General features: G+C 39.7%; 1 protein-coding gene across 1 annotated transcript in view; it reads left to right on the plus strand.

Annotated features, from left to right (window-relative positions):
* The first annotated feature begins 6,061 nt into the window (after positions 1-6,061).
* Positions 6,062-18,731, plus strand: part of LOC126092095 (mediator of RNA polymerase II transcription subunit 17) — a 111,787-nt gene continuing 99,117 nt past the window's right edge. Inside the window, exons 1-2 of the mRNA XM_049907518.1 lie at positions 6,062-6,175; positions 6,307-6,495. Coding sequence (XP_049763475.1) covers positions 6,087-6,175; positions 6,307-6,495 — 278 coding nt within the window. The 5' untranslated portion in view covers positions 6,062-6,086. The remainder of the gene's footprint in view (positions 6,176-6,306; positions 6,496-18,731) is intronic.

Raw genomic sequence — 18,731 nt, forward strand, 5'->3', positions numbered from 1 at the left:
TCCAAAATTCTTGAAAAAGCAATGTATGCAAGAGTAGCTTTACATATTTGTAAATATGCCAATTTGATTTTCAGAAAGTCTTTTCAACAGGAAATGCTAAATACACTTTCACCACTGGAATATTAAATGCTCTGAATAACCGAACACCATCAACTGGGGTTCTGTGTGATCTCAGAAAGGCTTTTGATTGATTAAATCATATACTTTTTCTAGATAAGCCTAATATTGTGGTATCAGTGGAACAGTGCACAAATGATTTAATTTGTATGTAAACAAAGAGTACAGAAGGTTGAATAAATAGTCCACAAATAATGTGTAAAAATCAGCAGATTTCTCAAACTTGGGAGGTATCAAGAATTGAGTCCCACGAAGTTTAATCTTGATCCTTTATAGTTCTTAATGTATATTAATGACTTGCCACTCCACATTCGCGAATATGTGAAGCTAGTTCCTTTTGCTAATGATACAAGTATAGTAACTGCACCAAAAGAAACAAGAATTGCCTGAGAAAATTCAAAATAATGTGTTGAAAATTATTAATTGGTTCTCTGCAAATAGACTCTCATTAAATTTTGATAAAAAATCGTTCTGTACAGTAAAAGGCGCAACAACATTAATAAATATAGACTTTGAACACAAGTCTATAAGCTACATGTGGTAGCCGTACGGCCTGAGACGCTTTGTCACTGTCCATGTGGCTCCCTCCGTCGGCGGTTCGAGTCCTTCCTCGGGCATGGGTGTGTATATTGTCCATAGTGTTAAGTTACTATAAGTTAGATTAAGTAGTGTGTAGGCTTAAGAAACATTTTGATGATCTGTTGAAACATTTGAGTTCATCTACCTATGCTGTTCAGGTTATTGCAAGTTTTGGTGTCAAATGTATAAGTAAATTAGCTTACTATGCCTATTTCCATTCACTGCTTTTCTATGGATCCATATTTTAGGGTAAAAAAGTATTCATTGCACAAATCTATGCAATTAGAATAACAGCTAGAGCCTAGCCAAGATCATCTTGCAGATATTTATTTAAGGAACTAGGGATATTCTCAGTACCTCCACATTATATATATTCACTTATGAAATTTGTTATGAATAACCCATCCAGTTCAATAGCAACAACAATGTGCCTAGCTTCAACACTAGGAGAAAGGCTGATATTCAGTACTTTGGGTTAAACATAACTTTTACACAGAAAGGGGTGAATTATGTTCCCACAAAAATTTTGGTCACTTATCAAATAGCATCGAAAGTCTAAAAGACAGCCATCCAACATTTAAAAACAAATTTAAAATAATTCTAAATGACAACTCCTTCTGAGCAAAAAATGAACTTTTAGATGTAAATTAGTAATCTTACAACCAAAAAAATGTTGAGTACTAACATGTAAAGCAGCCTTTTGCTAAACTGTGACGTTTCACATCATGACGAAGTGTCAGATTCATGATCTGGGGAACAAGTATTAATCTAATTTCAAAATCTACTCCACTTTATGTATGTGTTTTGTGTTTTTTCGTTTTGTTTTTTTAAGAGAAGGAGAGATGGAGACATTGAACGTAGCTGAGTATAAATCTGTTTGTTACATAAAAGGAAAGAAGAGCTTTAGAAATATGTAATTGATTATCATGTTTCCATATTTTCTGCTGAGAAGATGTACTGTGATTGTAAAACTGATACATTCCATATCGCAGTTGGAGGTCACAGTCATGATCCACTAACTACCTCACCAACTAGGCTGAATGGAAGTAGTTTTGCAGTGATTACTTGTCATTTGTGCCCATAGGTGTATGCAAGAGTGGGCGCTTATCCCCTCCTGAAATCTGCGTATAGGCTTTTTATCCACTGCAGAATTCCCTTGAACTCCTAGCAGTCACTGCCTGTGACCCATTACACTGCATATTTAAGACTGTGGTGAGAATTACTGTGACTTTAGGAATCACTATGCATTTTAATTTTCTTTGTAGTCACTCTGTTCTAGGAAATTACGCTAATTTCATGGTGTGGCTATGCATTCAGTTCTGTTCTGCAGTCAAGATGGATATGATTTTTTCATTACTGTGTCGAAATAATGTCTTCGATCTTTAATGTAACTTTCGCATTTAGGCCTTACTGAACCACAGAAAGGAGCCACTCCAGCACTCTGGAGCACCGATTCCCTCATCAGTTCTCAAAACAGTAAATACAGCAGCAGTTTCTGTGCCAGTCATCTGTCCCCAGCTTCCATAAGGACGCCCTTTCCCATCAAAATGCAACAGGATCACAATAACACTTTATCATTTATCTATGGAAAAAGAAAATCTATAATGGCTTGCTGATACTGCATTCAGTTTTGCACATGCACATATGCATCTATACTCTGCAAACCACCGTGGGGTGCATGGCAAGGGATATGTCCCATTGTACCAGTCATAAGGGTTTCTTCTTATTCCATTCGCATATGGAGCGCCAGAAGAACGATTGTTTCAATGCCTCTGTGCATGCTGTAATTATTCTAATCTGATCCTCACTATCCATATGTGGACGATATGTAGGAGGTTGTAGTATATTCCCACAGTCATCATTTCAAGCCGGTCTTGAAATTTTGTTAACATACTTTCACAGGATAGTTTACACCCATCTTCAAGAGTCTTCCAGTTCAGTTCCTTCATTATGTCTGTGACACTGTCCCATGGATCAAACAGATCTGTGGCCATTTTCATGCTGTTCTTCTCTGTATGTGTTTAAAATGCCCTGTTAGTGCTATTTGGAATGGTGCTATGGCGCGTTGCGTTGCTGCTGTGTATAAAGTGCCATTCATCTTGTAGTGAATTTCTTCTCGACTGTATACCTCCTGGAAGTTACTGAAATGCAGTTCACAGCTGGAAAAAATCTATAGGAAAAACAGCTGTACACCTCATAAGTCACACTAAAATTTGTTTTGTTATTGGAAGGTTAATGATAGTTAAATGAAAGTATTTATGTGTGTAAAGTTTAATTCTGTTATGGTAAGGCTAAATACACAAGTTACTACGAGGCCTTACTCTATGTTGTACAAAAACTGGAAAGCTGACAAGCACACATCATCCAGTTTATGGTAATTATTAGTTATCATTCAGAGAAAGTTTAGAAACATTGTTTTCTTTAGAATAGCTCGCTCAGATGTTGCTATAATCAGTCTCATGTAACAAAATGTTCAAGTTTGGAAGTAAGCAACACACCTTGTGGAATTTAGTTACTGAAAATATCACCAAAAGTTGTGAATTTATCACCATGCATTAAATCGAATTTTCTTCCACACTTAATGGCACTTCTCAAATATTTTGGTTCTGAAATACCACAATATCAATAATTTTCATCAGTGCACCTATCAATAACTCTGATCACTATGAGATCCAAGCCCTGACTCTATTCATCTCTCTACACAAAAGTTCCCAAAATATGCGCATATATGCTAATTTCTAATTGGCAGAGAAACATCACTGCTAATCGGAAAGCAGCATCAAACCTGCTCAATCCCTCGGGTATATATAACCAAACAACGTTTGTCACTGAATCAGTATAATAAAGTAACATACATAAATTTTGAATATCCACAAGTACAAAATTAACTCACCCTTAATAAAACTATTTTGCTGAAATCATAATCTCGTTTCCCCAGTACCACAAATTGACGAAATAGTTTATAACAAAGTCCCTGGTGCAAATGACTAACACACACGTCATTCTCGAAAATTCCTTATGAGAACAATTACTTCAACATATAGTATAAAAACTTTACTCAAAACATTACTTCACATTCACACCTTCATTCAGTCTCATAACTAAGAACAATTATAGTAGCAATTAATAAACAATCAGAAAATTAAACAAACAGAACTGCAAATAAAAATGACAGTGCTTTTGATTGCAGCTCAAAAAGTGTCTGTCAGCTATTGACCTCTATCAGATTGCATAGAAACTACATACATCTGTGCATCTTACACCTCCTGTTCTGTTCTGCACCTGCCTTATACTGCATGTCTTTTCACTGCTGTTACGATCCTAGTAGGCATGTTGTAAGGCGCTACACTCCATTGGGTCAAATACACTTGTGCAATAATTTAGAACTAGTTACATGGGTGATTTTTAAGTAATCTCCTTTGTGGACTGATCGCATTTTTCCAGTATTCTACCTACAAACTGAAGTCTACTATCAGTTTTACCCACAACTGAGCCTATATGGTCGTTCTGTTTTATATCCATACAAAGTGATACATTCAGATTTTTTTATGAGTTGGCCGATTCCCGTCATGACACATTGATTTTATAGTCAAAGGATGCTAGGTTTTTTCGTGTTGTGATATCCACAATTCTACAGTTCTGGACTTTTAAGCAAGTTCCCAATCTTTGCACCATGTTGAAATGTTATTAAGATCTGACTGAATATTTATTTAGCTTCTTTCAGCATTTCATCATAGATAATTGCGTCATCTGTAAAAAATCTGAGATTATTATTATATTGTCTGCAAGGTCATTAATATTCAAAGTGAATGGCAAAGGTCCCAACACACTTCTCTGCAGCATACCTTAAGTTACTTCTACATCTGACGATGACTGTCCATCAGGATAATGTGCTGCATCCTTATCAGAGCTACTGTTGTATTTGTACACTGGAAGAACACAGGTATTCTGCATTGTAGGTGTTTTATTCTGTACTTAATCCCAAATAAATCAGTCGAAAACAGAGAATATCTAACATATTCTGTGCCAGAAGAGAGGGAAAACAGTGTGAAATTTCAGCAACATTAAATGTGCTCTCCAGGATTCGGGCCTTCTCGAACTTGATGGGTACAATACAGTGCCACAAGCAGTCACAGAGTAAGAATTCTACATTCCGTTGTCATGCTGCACAATAATGTGACAAAATGGAGAGATGAATATTATCTTGGTGCAGCCCCAGTCTGATTCTACCAGCTAATATTTGACTGCTTTTGGGATGTTTTCGACATTCATTTAGTCGTATACTGACTCTAGACTACACTTTACCTAACCAACACAAAAAAATATAGCTGTTGTAACACATTTGTTAGACACTAAAAAATACGAAGCTTGAAAGTAATTAAATAAAACCCTTTACTGTGAACGGATATGAAGTTTTATGAGAAAACAAAGTATTATAAATGGCATCAGAGTCTTTTTAAAGTTTGTTTCCAGTTCTCAAGTTGGGGAATAGTCACGTTTCGTTTTTTTTAATATTCAGCAGGATGTTCTCAGTCATTCTGACTTTTTCTCCTTTTTTCCAGGTTTCTAATTTTCAGTTTCAACCTAACATTATGGGAATAAGAAAAACTTATTTTTGTGAATATTTTCTAGGTTCATTCCATAGCTCTTTCGATTTCCTGAATATAATCACATGAGGATGTAATTGTAGATCTCTGAATCAAGCAAGTGGCATGATTTTCATGTTACTAACGAAAAAGATGTATTTTGCATGTCTAATTGAAATATGCTGATATTTAGTTACCACACCAAAGCAATCTATTTTAAAAATACTGAGAATATAACTATCAAATTTTTTATATGGATTATGTTTTATGTATCCCTTGACAAATTTATTTATTGTGTCATGAATGTATCAAGCTCATCGAATCAGTTATATAAAAACTGGGAAGTTTTGAATCTTGCTCCTCTAGAGAAATTTCTGTAGTCAACCATGCTTGTGCCCAAAGATTGCAGAATTTTTTCAAATTTGCAGCTGCAACTTACGACTTATGCACATCGTAATTATGAGCAGATTTCCGGTCGGTTCCTTACGAATTGTCTGCCCAGATGTAACGCGCAGACATTGGCGCAAAAATATGTAGCATGTTAACCGGCTTTTACGAAAAGGTTATATATTGACGAAAATTGTGATGTTTCACCATTTTATAGGGTCCTCTTGTTTTTGCACAATTTAATCATGCACCTATGTCTAAATCACATTACAATGAATCACGCGTCACTGACGGGCAGTTCAATTGCGTAATTACTTATAGTGCAGTGAATTATCTGCGGTTCCCAAGAGAACGTTTGTTGTTGGTGTTTTAATCTTTGCGCCCATGTCAAAGTATTTTCGTCTGCCGTAAACAAACATGGCTTATTCTGTTAACATATCTGTTGAGGCTCCTATTGAAAATCAGATACAGGAAATATCATATGATGGGCAGGAAATCTATCAGAGGTAAGAATGTTCTGAGAAATGCCTTGTTTTGTTGCAGATTACTTTCGTAATTGTTCTAAAGGGAACCTGTATTCAGAAATCCCAAACAGACCAGAACCCACCAGTATTACGCTTAATGTTTTGTGTTACAGCCCCCTCTCTATGTCAGAGAACCTTGCGAAATTGGCTCAGAAAATTGATTTTAGTAAAACTGCTGTGGATGACTTGAAGAAAGACAATGGAGAAAACTTGGACAAAAGCGACGAAGAGTCGTCTGCGAAAGACCCAGTCAACTACCAGTCTTCTTTGTGGCCATGGGACTCTGTTAGGAACAAATTAAGGTTGTATACTTTTCCCACGAACTTCTTGGTTGTTTGCGGAGTTTGGATGTATGTGCATAAACAACCGTTTTATATCCTCACAGAATATGAGAATAATTCGTTTCTGTGGAATCTTTGTGTGTGCTCCTTTTTTTGTTATGCATGAAATGATCTGTTCCTATCCCTCTGTCCATGCCAACTAGTATCAGGCAAACGACGCATACATCCACACAACAAAAATTGTCTACAAATGAATTAATAAAGATGCTAATGTATAGATAAAACTTATTGCTGAAGTTTTCGATACAGAATTTGCAGTTGGTATAAAATTATGAGACAGAATGCTTTTTACAGTCGATAGACACATGTAACATCTAATCTAATCTAACAGTGCATAGCACCATCATAGCTTTCAGAATTAGTAGTTACTTCCTCATGGAGGATGGATGGGTAGGTTTGGGAAGATTAAAAAGGAAAAATGAAATGAAATGATCTTGTGGTGTTGACGGCCGGGAGGCCGCATCAGGGGGAGTTCAGCTGCCGAGTTTTAAGCCTTATTTCAGCTGATGCCACATTGGTGACTTTCATGTCTGTGATGATGAAGGGATGATGAGGACAACACAACACCCATTCCATGAGCAGGATGAAGGGACAGCTAGCTGAGGTCGTGATTCATCCATATAGTGCTCAGAGCCATTTGAACCATTTGAGCTTCATCCATATTCTTGTAGCTGCCGGGTCATGCTAAATGATGAACACATCAAGGAGCACAGTCAACATTACCAGATACAAGTTGTGTGAGCTAAGGTTCCTGAGGTAGGGACAGGTAACCACTGCCAGTCTTCTGTAACCATAACCTCTATGCTTATGGCAGTGACCACTGTGTGTTTTGATGGTGGAACATTTTATGCCCAAGGAAACTAGGATTCTAGTTTCACTGTCAGGACTGAAAAAAAAAGGGCTAAACCTCTATGACAAAGAACCTCAACATCAAGTCCTAAATGTAGGCATCATGAATGATTGTTGAGGTGATACAATTGTTAATGGGCATCCTCTGGTCAATGCAACACCCAAATTGTGTAAGACTTCCGCAGTTACCCAGAGTTCTGTCAAGTTGATATATACGTCTCTAGCTGCTTGTGGTAAATCCTACAGTGTCTAATAAAAGTAGTCGCAGAAGTAGTATGGACCATTGGGAAGTAATTGATTGACTCGCGCTGGTAGACAAAACAACATTGGTTTCAACCCCTCTATTGCTTGCACTAAAACTGGGTTTACTATACGCTGTCTCTTCCTGTTATTCTCGTAAAGCTAGCCAGTACCCTTAAAGAGTAGAAAGAGCTCCTTTACCAGTTATTTATTAGACACAATTTTTTCAAGAATTAATGACCTGAATATTCTTTGTTTTTTGATCTCCAATGCTTCATACAGGCAGATTAACTGTGACACATTACATTTCATTCACAACATAGTTTTCATTGGGGGGCTTCTTTATCTATACCAGTTGTGTGTAGGTGTTCCTAGGGCCAATCATTAGTCCTACCATGAGTTTAATCTGTCTCCTGTTTGAGCCCAGGATTGCAGAATTTCTCTTGAAACATGACTTGGGTATCGTTAGCTTGTTATGTTTTTGTTTTTCGATCTTAGTCCAATATTCTGCATGCTGTCTCCTTATCCAGCTACATAGTTTTGATTTTATCGTTGGTCTGTTGATAGGACAGGGTCCGGTTGAACGTGTGGAGTTGTCGCACTTGTCCTTGCCAGCCTATCAGTGTATTTGTTGTCGCTAATTCCTGAGTGATCAAGAACCCACACCATGTTAACATTGTTGCATTCCCCTTTTCTCACAAAAGCTTCATGGCGTTTTGCAACAATCTTTGATTTTGTTGCAAGAGCTGATAGTGATTTCAGAGCTGCTCCTATGTCTGAATGAATGTAGATCCCATGGTCCTTGTTGCATTTAATGACAGTTCTCCACTGCGAACTTTCTTATAGCAGATATTTCCTCCTGGAATAAGTGCCAGCCTCCCTAGAGAGTGCTCTCTCTAGTCTAGGCTGTACCCATACACCCTGACCCTAACACCATCTTCTCCACAGGGGGTTCATATCTCTCTTGTGAGTATGTGCTTGGCCACAATGTGTCCCCATCCCTTATCCCTTGTAGTGCTACTTCCCTCTCCATGCTGTAAACCTATCCCTTTTTTTATTTTTTTATTTTTATTTTTTTTTTACTCCTCTGCCTTTCCTTGGGATTTTTTCCTTGGTACTGTTCATGCTTGGCTCTCGTTTGTGATTTTGGACACTTCGGTTTCTTCCCATTTGGCATTCTACAACTATTCTTTTGTAACTACATGGTCATTTTGTTGAGTTTGACTTGCTACTTTTGAAATTTTACAGAAGTTCGGATTGTGCAGGGAGGGTTGTTCAGTGCAGTGTATGTTCCACCATTGCACCTTCTTTCTTTGCACCCTTCTTTTCTTGCAAAGATACTACATCCAAAACCCAGTATGGAAGCCATTCCATTGTGGGGTGGAGGGAGGGTCAACAATTTCGTGCACAGTGGTAGCCACCTAACCACACAGGAATCACTCTGTTGATGCATGAGCTGGAAACTCCTCACTCAAGCCAAGGAGTATGTACCTGTTGTAGCTGGGGCATGAGGACTCTGGGCAATGGTTTACAGGCCATGTAACCATTGCTGTGGCACCCATGGCAAGAGCCTCTTTTCAGAGTAGGTGGTACTGTGGCAGAAGATTCACACATGAATCAAATTAAGCTTTCTTCCACTGGCACTGTAGTCTCTTCAGATGGGAAAGATTAGTATAATGTAGAGACATACAGCCCCATACTAGTGGGAATGACATACTTTACCCAATACTTTGTCTGTTCTCAGACTGATGGTTTTTTTTTTTTTGTTGTTGTTGTCAAAAACAGTGAAGACAAATTTGGGGAAATTGAGTCTCTGGGGAAAATGAAACATGGTTCCTTATTAATTAAAACTTCCTCTGGTGCCCAATCTACAATATGTGATCATCTATGTGACATACCAATGGCCATGGCCTCATACAAAACTTTGAATGTGGTCCAAGGAATCATCTTCCACTCCAAACAGGTGAGGAACTATATATTAATCTCCAGTGGCAAGGCATATACTTTCAGATGTGTACCAAAAAAGGCTCTAGGATAATCGTGTGGATACAGGTGCCTTTAATCTTAGCCTTTGATGGGAATGTCATTCCAGAGGCAGCCAACATTCAACAGCTATTTCGGGTCTTGGCCTACAGTGCGGACTTTGTGCCAATTCATTGGTTCTTGCAGAACACCTTGCGACCCACTTTATGACAGCATTGACATCTTCTAGATGTGGCTACCTTTCTACTGCAGAACCAACTTAGTGCAGAGACCCCTGTATGTTTCTGTCTCCACCTAGTTGAATCCTACAGTGGGCCTTTCAGTGAGTGGGGGCTACTTCAGGCTTTTGTGTCAACCCAAAACACAACCCTAGATCCTGATGTAATTCACTGTCAGATGATAAAAAACCTGAATATTCCCCAAAGGCAACGTGTCCTAAGCGTCTTCAACTGTCTTTGGCTCCAAGGTGCTTTCACCTCAGAACTGTGAGCTATTATAGTTGTCTGAGTTCTTAAGCCAGGCAAGAACCATACATCTCTTGATAGTTCCCAGCCGATGAGCCTGAGCAAAGTAAGTTGCTTGAAAGGATGATTGTCCATAGATCATGCTGGGTTCTAAAATCTCAGGGCCTTTTATCCCTCGGGATCAGTGTGGTTTCCAGGATGGACGTTCCGCAACTTACCATCTGTTTAGGTTGGAAACAGCCATCTGACAGGCTTTTTGTTAATCCCAACACCCTTTCACAATCTTTTTTGACCTGCATAAGGCATATGGCACTGCTTGATGTCATCACATTTTAATCACCTTTCAGGACTGAGGCTTTCAAGGTCCCCTACCGATTTTTATTGACCAGTTTTTATCCCATTGGTTGTTCCGGGTTAGACTCTACACTTCACTCAGCTCCCCACAGTTGCAAGAGAATGGTGTCCCACAGGGATGTTTGTTGAGAGTCACACTTTTCCTCATTGTCATTAATGGTTTAGTGACCTCTGTTGGACTGCTGGTCTCCCCTGTGTTGTATGTCAATGATTTTTGCTGTCGGTGTAACTCCTACAGGTTAGCCTCTGCTGAAAGTCAGCTCCAAAGTACCATCTAGTGGGCCTCTGCATGGGCTCTTCCCGGGGTTTCCATTTCTCTCCTACAAAAATGTGGGTCATGCATTTCTGCCTGTTGTTCCACATTCATCCTGTCCTGGAGCTCTACTTAGTTACCTAGACATCGTAGCACAGCCCCTTTTCTTGGGCCTCCTGGCTGCCCTATATTTGTCACGTGAAGACTAGCTGCATGTGGAAGCTTAACGTTCTGTGCTTCCTTGGCCACACATCTTGGAGTGCAGATCATGCTACTTTTATCTCTATTTACTGGGCTGTGGTTTTGTCCTGACTGGACTTTGTTTGCCAGTTTTATGGCTCGGCGGCCCCTAAGCTTTAAAACTGTTAGACCCAGTCTACCATCATGATATGCATATGGCCACCAGGGCTTCTCGGGCTAGTCCTGTTGACAGTCTCGTTGCTGAAGCAGGGATCTTCTTTTGTCAGATTTGACAGTACCAGCTCTTGGTCTCGTATGCAATCGTGATTCAGCAGTTTCCTGATCATCCTTCATATCCCATTCTCTTTACGTATGAGTGGTGTCGTCCTCTGAATACCTGTCCTTGGGTGGGACTACCAGTTGGTATGTGCCTCACTTCCCCCTTCCAAGGTCTGCATCTCATGCATTTCCCCTTGAATGTGCCCAGGCCATGGATTAGGACCATTCTTTTCCAAGGCCCTAAACTCGCTGCCTCCCCCATGACCATTCAGTATCTGTTATGTCAAGTTCTTCAAGAGTTCCAGGATGCTACCATCTTTTACAGCAGCAACTCCAAAACTCTGGATTATGCGGGTTATGGTTTTACTCTTCTTGCCATTAGCAGAGCTCTCCATTTTGTTAAACAGGCCTCCATGGACTGTGTTTTATGTGAACTGACTCAATGAGCAGTCTCAAGGCAATTGGCCAGTGCTATTCTTGCCAGGCTTTAGTCTCTGCTATTCATGACCTCGTTAGCCTTCATCATCTTGCTTGTGTTGCTCGGTACAGTCAAAGAGACCAATGCAGCATGGTGCTCTTCCTTCTGCTTCCCCCAGAAGGAATCTACAGTCCTATGAAGTCTCCCCATCAGTCATACCGGGCTAACCCATAGTTTTCTTTTGTGTAATGAGCTACCCCCACGTTGTGGTGGAGCCTTACAGACAGCAGCTCATATCTTGATGGAATGCCTCCTCCTTTTGGCCTCTGTGATAAGTATGGATGTATGGACACATTGCCTCTAATATTAGTGGGTGATTTGCAATTGGTTGAAGTGGTTCATAGTTCTCTCAGTGAAAGTGACTTTTATTCTCAAGTATAACATTTTAATCTATCTGTAGAGCAGGGCCAGGTTGTTTGGGTGGGGCATCTCCCATTGTATGCTAGGTATGAGGGATCCCTGACCCTACTTCTTTGACCAGGCTACTCTTTCACCCTCTTTTACTCTGTTTTAATCACTTTTAGATTCAGTTTGCTTCCTTTCTGCTGTACCTAATTTTCTATTCTGGTTGCCACACTTTGTTGAATAGTGGGTGCTCTTGACTGTAAATGGATCAAGTGTGACAGCTGGGGATGGGGCATTTCCTTTCACATGCAGAGCCCTGGTGATGCCCACCTTTTGACTTCCATATCTCCTTCATGTTGCTAATGTTACTGATGTTACAAAAGGTGTCCATTACATTTTTAGCCTTCTCTCTTTTCCTGCTATGAGTCTCCTGAGTAGATCAGAAAATGTTCTTTGTGGACATCTCTACAACAGGATTTACCAGTCTTTGATCGAGGGACTGATCACCTCATTGTTTGTTCAGTTACAATGACCATAGAAGTTTTGCGCCCAAAAAAAAAAAAAAAAAAAAAAAAAACACAACCTCCCCCCCCTCCCTCAAATCAACTAACGAGCACCCTTGTCTGTCTTCAACCTCTCATTAAACTAGATTGTGTCTCCTGAATGGTATTGTGGTTCACTATTCCTCTTCTCTCTACTTCCAGTTGTTACCTTGAAAGGGGTATATTGACGCAGCTGGAAGTTATTGTATAGTCAGCTGACATTTCCCTGACCTTTCCGATATTCACCCCATTCACTAATTGGTGTGGGATTTTGAAGATAAGGTTTCCATTTATTTCCAGTTTCAAACAGGATGCCCCTTGTCACTGTCTCCACTATAATTCAAAGGTGACCAGCGTGGTGTCCATCTCAGCAGTTGGTGTACTGCTAATTCCCTCTGTTATGACTAAGTGGGCAAAACTTTGCACATTGCCAAGTTCTTTAGCAGCCATCTTCTGTCTACTTTATTTCACCATATTGTAGCTTCAAAAATCATCATAGGTCTTATTTCAGTACCATTACATACTCCTGGGGGTTGGACCCTGCTTGTTACTACAGACCCTTCTAGTGCCCAGAAAGAGCACTTTTCACTTTGGACCACATAATCTTTGTGTGAGGGGGCCATGATAGTGTAACACCAGGGTTGCCCCTAAATACACTGTCTACTTTACTATTAGAGGTCTGTGAAAATGCTCGAGATTTCGGTACATGGCCTGGATATTCTTCCTTGCGAACAGTACAACAACAGTTTTCTTGGGACTGACTCTTAGATCCTGTTTCCTGCACTATTTGTGCAATTGTTCTAACAGTACTAGCAAATTTGCCAAGTATTACTATCCTTGGTAAAAGTAACCTCTAGTATTTAACTTTTCAATGAACTCATTCATCCCTAGGTTCCATGGTACTGGAGGAGGGAGGGGGGGGGGGGGGGGGGCAGCCACTCTTTTGAAGCTCCATCTGGTGGTGTTGATCACCATTTTCTCATTCGTCGTGGTGGCTTCTGCTTTTTGTGTACTCAGCATAGTCTTAATCCATTTGCGATGGTGGTCTCAATGCCATGGTTTTCTGCAGCTCTAAACATGGATTTGAAAGTCATATTGCTAAAAGCCTCCTCACAAGGGAACCTCCCCATCGCACCCCCCTCACATTTAGTTATAAGTTGGCACAGTGGATAGGCCTTGAAAAACTGAACACAGATCAATCGAGAAAACAGGAAGAAGTTGTGTGGAATTATGAAAAAATAAGCAAAATATACAATGTGAGTAGTCCATGCGCAAGATAGACAACATTAAGGATAATATGAACACAGGAGTGCCGTGGTCCCATGGTTAGCATGAGCAGCTGCGGAACGAGAGGTCCTTGGTTCAAGTCTTCCCTCAAGTGAAAGGTTTAATTTTTTTATTTTCAGACAATTATCAAAGTTCAGGCACTCACACATAATCAACTTTGCTCTCCAAAATTCCAGGACATGTTCAGTTTTGCTTGGACATATGCAGGATTTGACGGTCTACACACGGAAAAATTTGAAAACGTTAAAAACGTATGTTTTGATAGAGCACAGGGAAGACTGTGCTACTGTGAAACTGTTGCATTCATTTTTTGCAGTTTATGTGACAAACTCTTATGTTTTCATCACTTTTTTGGGATTGATTATCATATCCACAATAAAACCTAAATCGGGCAAGGTAGAATAATCTTTTTACCCATTCGCCAAGTGTACAAGTTAGGTGGGTCGACAACATATTCCTGTCATGTGACGCACATGCCGTCACCAGTGTTGTATAGAATATATCAGACTGTTTTCCTGTGGAGGAATCAGTTGACCTATGACCTTGCGATCAAACGTTTTCGGTTCCCATTGGAGAGGCACGTCCTTTCGTCTACTAATCGCATGGTTTTGCGGTGCGGTCGCAAAAAACAGGCACTAAACTTATTACAGTGAACAGAGACGTCAATGAACGGACGGACAGATCATAAATGTGCGAAAATAAAGAACATAAAATTTTCACTTGAGGGAAGACTTGAACCAAGTACCTCTCGTTCCGCAGCTGCTCACACTAACCACGGGACCACGGCACTCCTGAGCTTACATGAACCTAGATGTTGCCTATGTTGCGCGTGGACTACCCACTTTGTATATTTTGCTTATTTTTTTCATAGTTCCACACAACTTCTTCCTGTTTTCTCGATTGATCTGTGTTCAGTTTTTCAAGGCCTATCCACTGTGCCAACTTATAACTAAATGTGAGGGGGGTGCAATGGGGAGGTTCCCTTGTCAGTACCCAGGAAAATGCAGAGAGCGATTACCTGGAAGTGTAGAGCTTTTTCCACGTTCCCAGCAAGTTGCTGAAGTGGTGTTTCACAACATTTGCTTGGTTAATGTGCATATTGGTTTTTATGTAGAGGAACCTTGGTTAACTTCCTTTTGTAGCAAATTCGACTCTCCGCAAATAATGGAATGCTATTGATTATGAAATGTCGTTAAAGAAATATTAAATTTTATCTTTTGCTTTTAACTTAATTTACTGTCGTGCGAACTTTGTTGTAGAACCACTCTCTTAATTTATTGTGGTAAAACAAAATGTCTTAAGGATTACGTACATTTAAAGAAAAATATTACGTGCACTCATATTAACCGGATAGTAATATTTTGTTGAGAACTGAGTCCTTTAAATCATTCGGCCTTGGCATACACTTTCCAGATGCAGTGGGTTTTTTTTTGTTAAATATTTTTTACTGAAGTTTATCCCGGCACTAGCCATAGAACACAAGATTATCTCTATCAGCAGAAAATGTTTTAATTACAGCCAAGCCGACATTTATCACTGATCAAACCTATTTCACCACTCATTTGATTTATAGATGACGTGGGCAAGCCAATTTACATAATAATTCACACTTTTGATAAATACTGATATATTTCGCACAAACAACAAGTCAACTCACATTAATTCGTAACTCTTCATCTAATGGCGGCTAAGTCCAGACAGAGACAAGAGAAGTCTATAAATTCGTTAAAAGCTCCTCCACAGCGTCCTACCTCGATAACGTCTTAACTCTGCTGAACAACCACGATGGGTACACAACTCGCCCAGACCGGCGCACATGTCACAAATAAACTGTGAAAATGCCAGAGAACGTTACAGTGCCCACAATACGGGTTAACGAATCAGGCGCGTCTAATGGGCGCGAGCATAGCTGCACATCGCGTCTGCTAGAGCGGCCAACTGACACTTCCTCCCTCTTTCCTCACTCAAGCTACTCTGTTCTCCACGCGACAGAGAGTCTCCACACGCAAAGATAAACAGCGGCGCGACTATTAACATTTCTTTGTAAATTGATTTCTGGCAAATTTTTATATCGCTGATACCGCAAATACTGACACGTTTTACATTCACATAAATAATACAGAAAAATTCCTATCCTAAATACAGAGAAATATTACAATAAAAATATAATGAAAATAACAAACATATTTTATACCACATTCAGTAATATCTTTGGTTGAATAATTACGATGTACATACGACTTGCCCAGATCGGCGTATATGTTACAAATAAATTGTGAGAATGCCAGGGAACGTTACATTGCCCCCTGGCAGCATTTGGCAAAGAAGTTTTACACTTTGACACAATGGTGCCAGTAACGTTCTTTACACTTCTGTATGTTTTATGGAATGGCTCTTTCATTTAGTCCCAGGGTTATATAAGTTCATGGCTCCCCCATTTGGGCGTAGGCAATCAGGAAACCTGGGAAAAACTGTGCCGGAGCCCAGCCATCCCAGTTGGTTTATAGTCAGTATTGTCCTTTTACCAGTTATTCATTTGAATTAAATTTGCAGTTTGTCACAAACGGGGTTACACAATTACACAATATCACAGTCACATACACATGTTCAATGTTTATCAAAATGAAGTCATTAACATGTTATTCAGTTTATGTGAACATTTCACAAAGTCAATAATGTATTTGGTGAGCGGTGCGGAGTGATTGTTGGGCGGCGCTCGGCGCGGCGCGCTGACTCCGTGTAGGCCACTGCCCCCATCGTTGACAGCTACGGCGCGGAGGGGCGTGGCTGTCTGGTCTGCTACGGGCTGCTGTGGCCGCTACATAGCTGATGTAGCCGGATGCGCGTTGGATATCAGCTCGCCCGTGCGACGTCCTCTCGCGGTGCTCCAGGAAACATGCAACAAGTTCACAAACAGTATACTATCCTTATTTCCTGCTGTGGGAAAGAACGCACACAGTTAGTGGTAGTTATTACTCAGTAGGCCTTCACTAGTCTGGTTTGCACAATGTTTCGTTGTCACAGTAACACTTTTATGGGCACACAATATTCTTCACCATGTCATGACTTGTCATTAGTCACACACAAGTTTTCACCTTAGGACAAAATCAAAATGTATTTTTGTAGTCAATGCGCTTTCCTAGCGTCCCTTGACACACAAGAGTTAAAATTTGACACTAAGTTCATCCACCGTCCGTTATCGGTTCACTGTTCGTGTTGTGCTAGTTCCTTATCCACTTGCACACACGGCAATGATACAGTTATTACTTATACACCACTACTCCGTGACGTATTGCTGCAGGTTTAACAGTCACTGTCTGTCTCTGCCGCACAATACTGCACTTTTGTTAAAGTTCCTTTATTTCTATTTACAATGTCCGCTGCTCAATTTTGTTTGTAACAGCACATTCGTAACTCTTTACCAGGGTGTGAGATTTGCGTACATGGTAACAAATATTCAAAATTCGTATTAGTTTGCCCAAAGTCATCTATATTCGTGTTCGATTAGATTATATTTGTGCATTCCAGCCGGATTCAGGCATATTGTTCAATAACTCCTTTGTTCACATGTCACACTTTACTATCAACGTCCTACGTAACTACAGTGTAGTCTCTGTAGGCAAAAATTTACTTGGACTGTATCTAGCTAGCTCTTTCTTACTGACTGAATCTGCACATGCTCCAATTGAAGCTTTTTTTTTGTGAGTAACTTCACATTACATAACTTTACAACAAGGTTGCCTCCCGTGGTGCCCTCGGGTCACTACTGGGTGCAATATTTTTTATAATACTGGTGAGATAATAAAGTTCTCAGGGCCTTATATTACTGATATTGTTCTGGGTTCGGATCTGTCAATCTGACAGCTACACATACATACATACATACACATAATAGAAAGGAATGTGCCATGAAATATTTCAAATTTGACACACATATTGGAAATTATGTAGTACACTAACTAATCCTTATTTAAATGTTCTTCTTGACTGATTTTTGTCACAGCTTAACACTACAAATAATTGCACTAATCAGATTATCAGATTTAGATTTAGAGCATGATTTAGATAACACAAATTAAAAGAGTACATAACACAAATATCCATACACATGAGAAAGTCAATCATATCCTTATAACTACACACTTCTACATTAGTACACTTTATTAATGTTCATTATTTACAAAAGAACGGTGTCCGCATAGGACTATTAGTCTTTTACTGTAGGAATGCTTTTACATCCCTACGCGGATACAGTCCCCGTACTCTCCCTGAGTGGGGATCTGCTAAGAGATAGCTACACTCATGTGGCACACTTACTACTCTAAAAGGTCCATTATACACCAATTGCCACTTGCTATTCTGTTTCAAGGATGCCGAGGACTTAGGATGATTGCGTAAGAGTACCAAGTCCCCAACACTAAATTTTAGGTTATTCGTCACATGTCGATTATATTTTTCTTTCCTTTTCTGGGCGCACCTGGTAAGGTTGTACCCTGCTTTTCTTATCTTCTCTTCCTTAGGCTCAGGAATGACTGGGACCTTAGGTAAAGGTGCCAGCCACTCGTTCAGAACTCTATTATTATTCATTAATATCTCATTTGGTGGATACCCCGTAGAAGCATGCGGGGTTGCGTTGTGAATTTCTACAAACTTATGTATCAGATCTGGCCACCTTGTGTGTTTATATGCAATGTATAACCTGAAAAATTTATTTAACTCTCCAAATATTCTCTCTACTAAACTTGCTTGTGGGTGAAAGCGGGAAATTAGTATATGCTTTATATCTTGTTCATGTAAATAGTTTTTCCAGGTATGGCCTGTAAAATAGGAAGCATTATCCGATATTATGGCTTCAGGCTTACCTACTTGTGTAAAATATTCGTTGGCTACCCATTTCACTATTCCACGAGCAGTGGCTGATTTAAGGCAGTATATTTTTAAAT

Source organism: Schistocerca cancellata, chromosome 7 (assembly GCF_023864275.1).
Source record: "Schistocerca cancellata isolate TAMUIC-IGC-003103 chromosome 7, iqSchCanc2.1, whole genome shotgun sequence".
NCBI classification, from domain to species: Eukaryota; Metazoa; Arthropoda; class Insecta; order Orthoptera; family Acrididae; genus Schistocerca; species Schistocerca cancellata.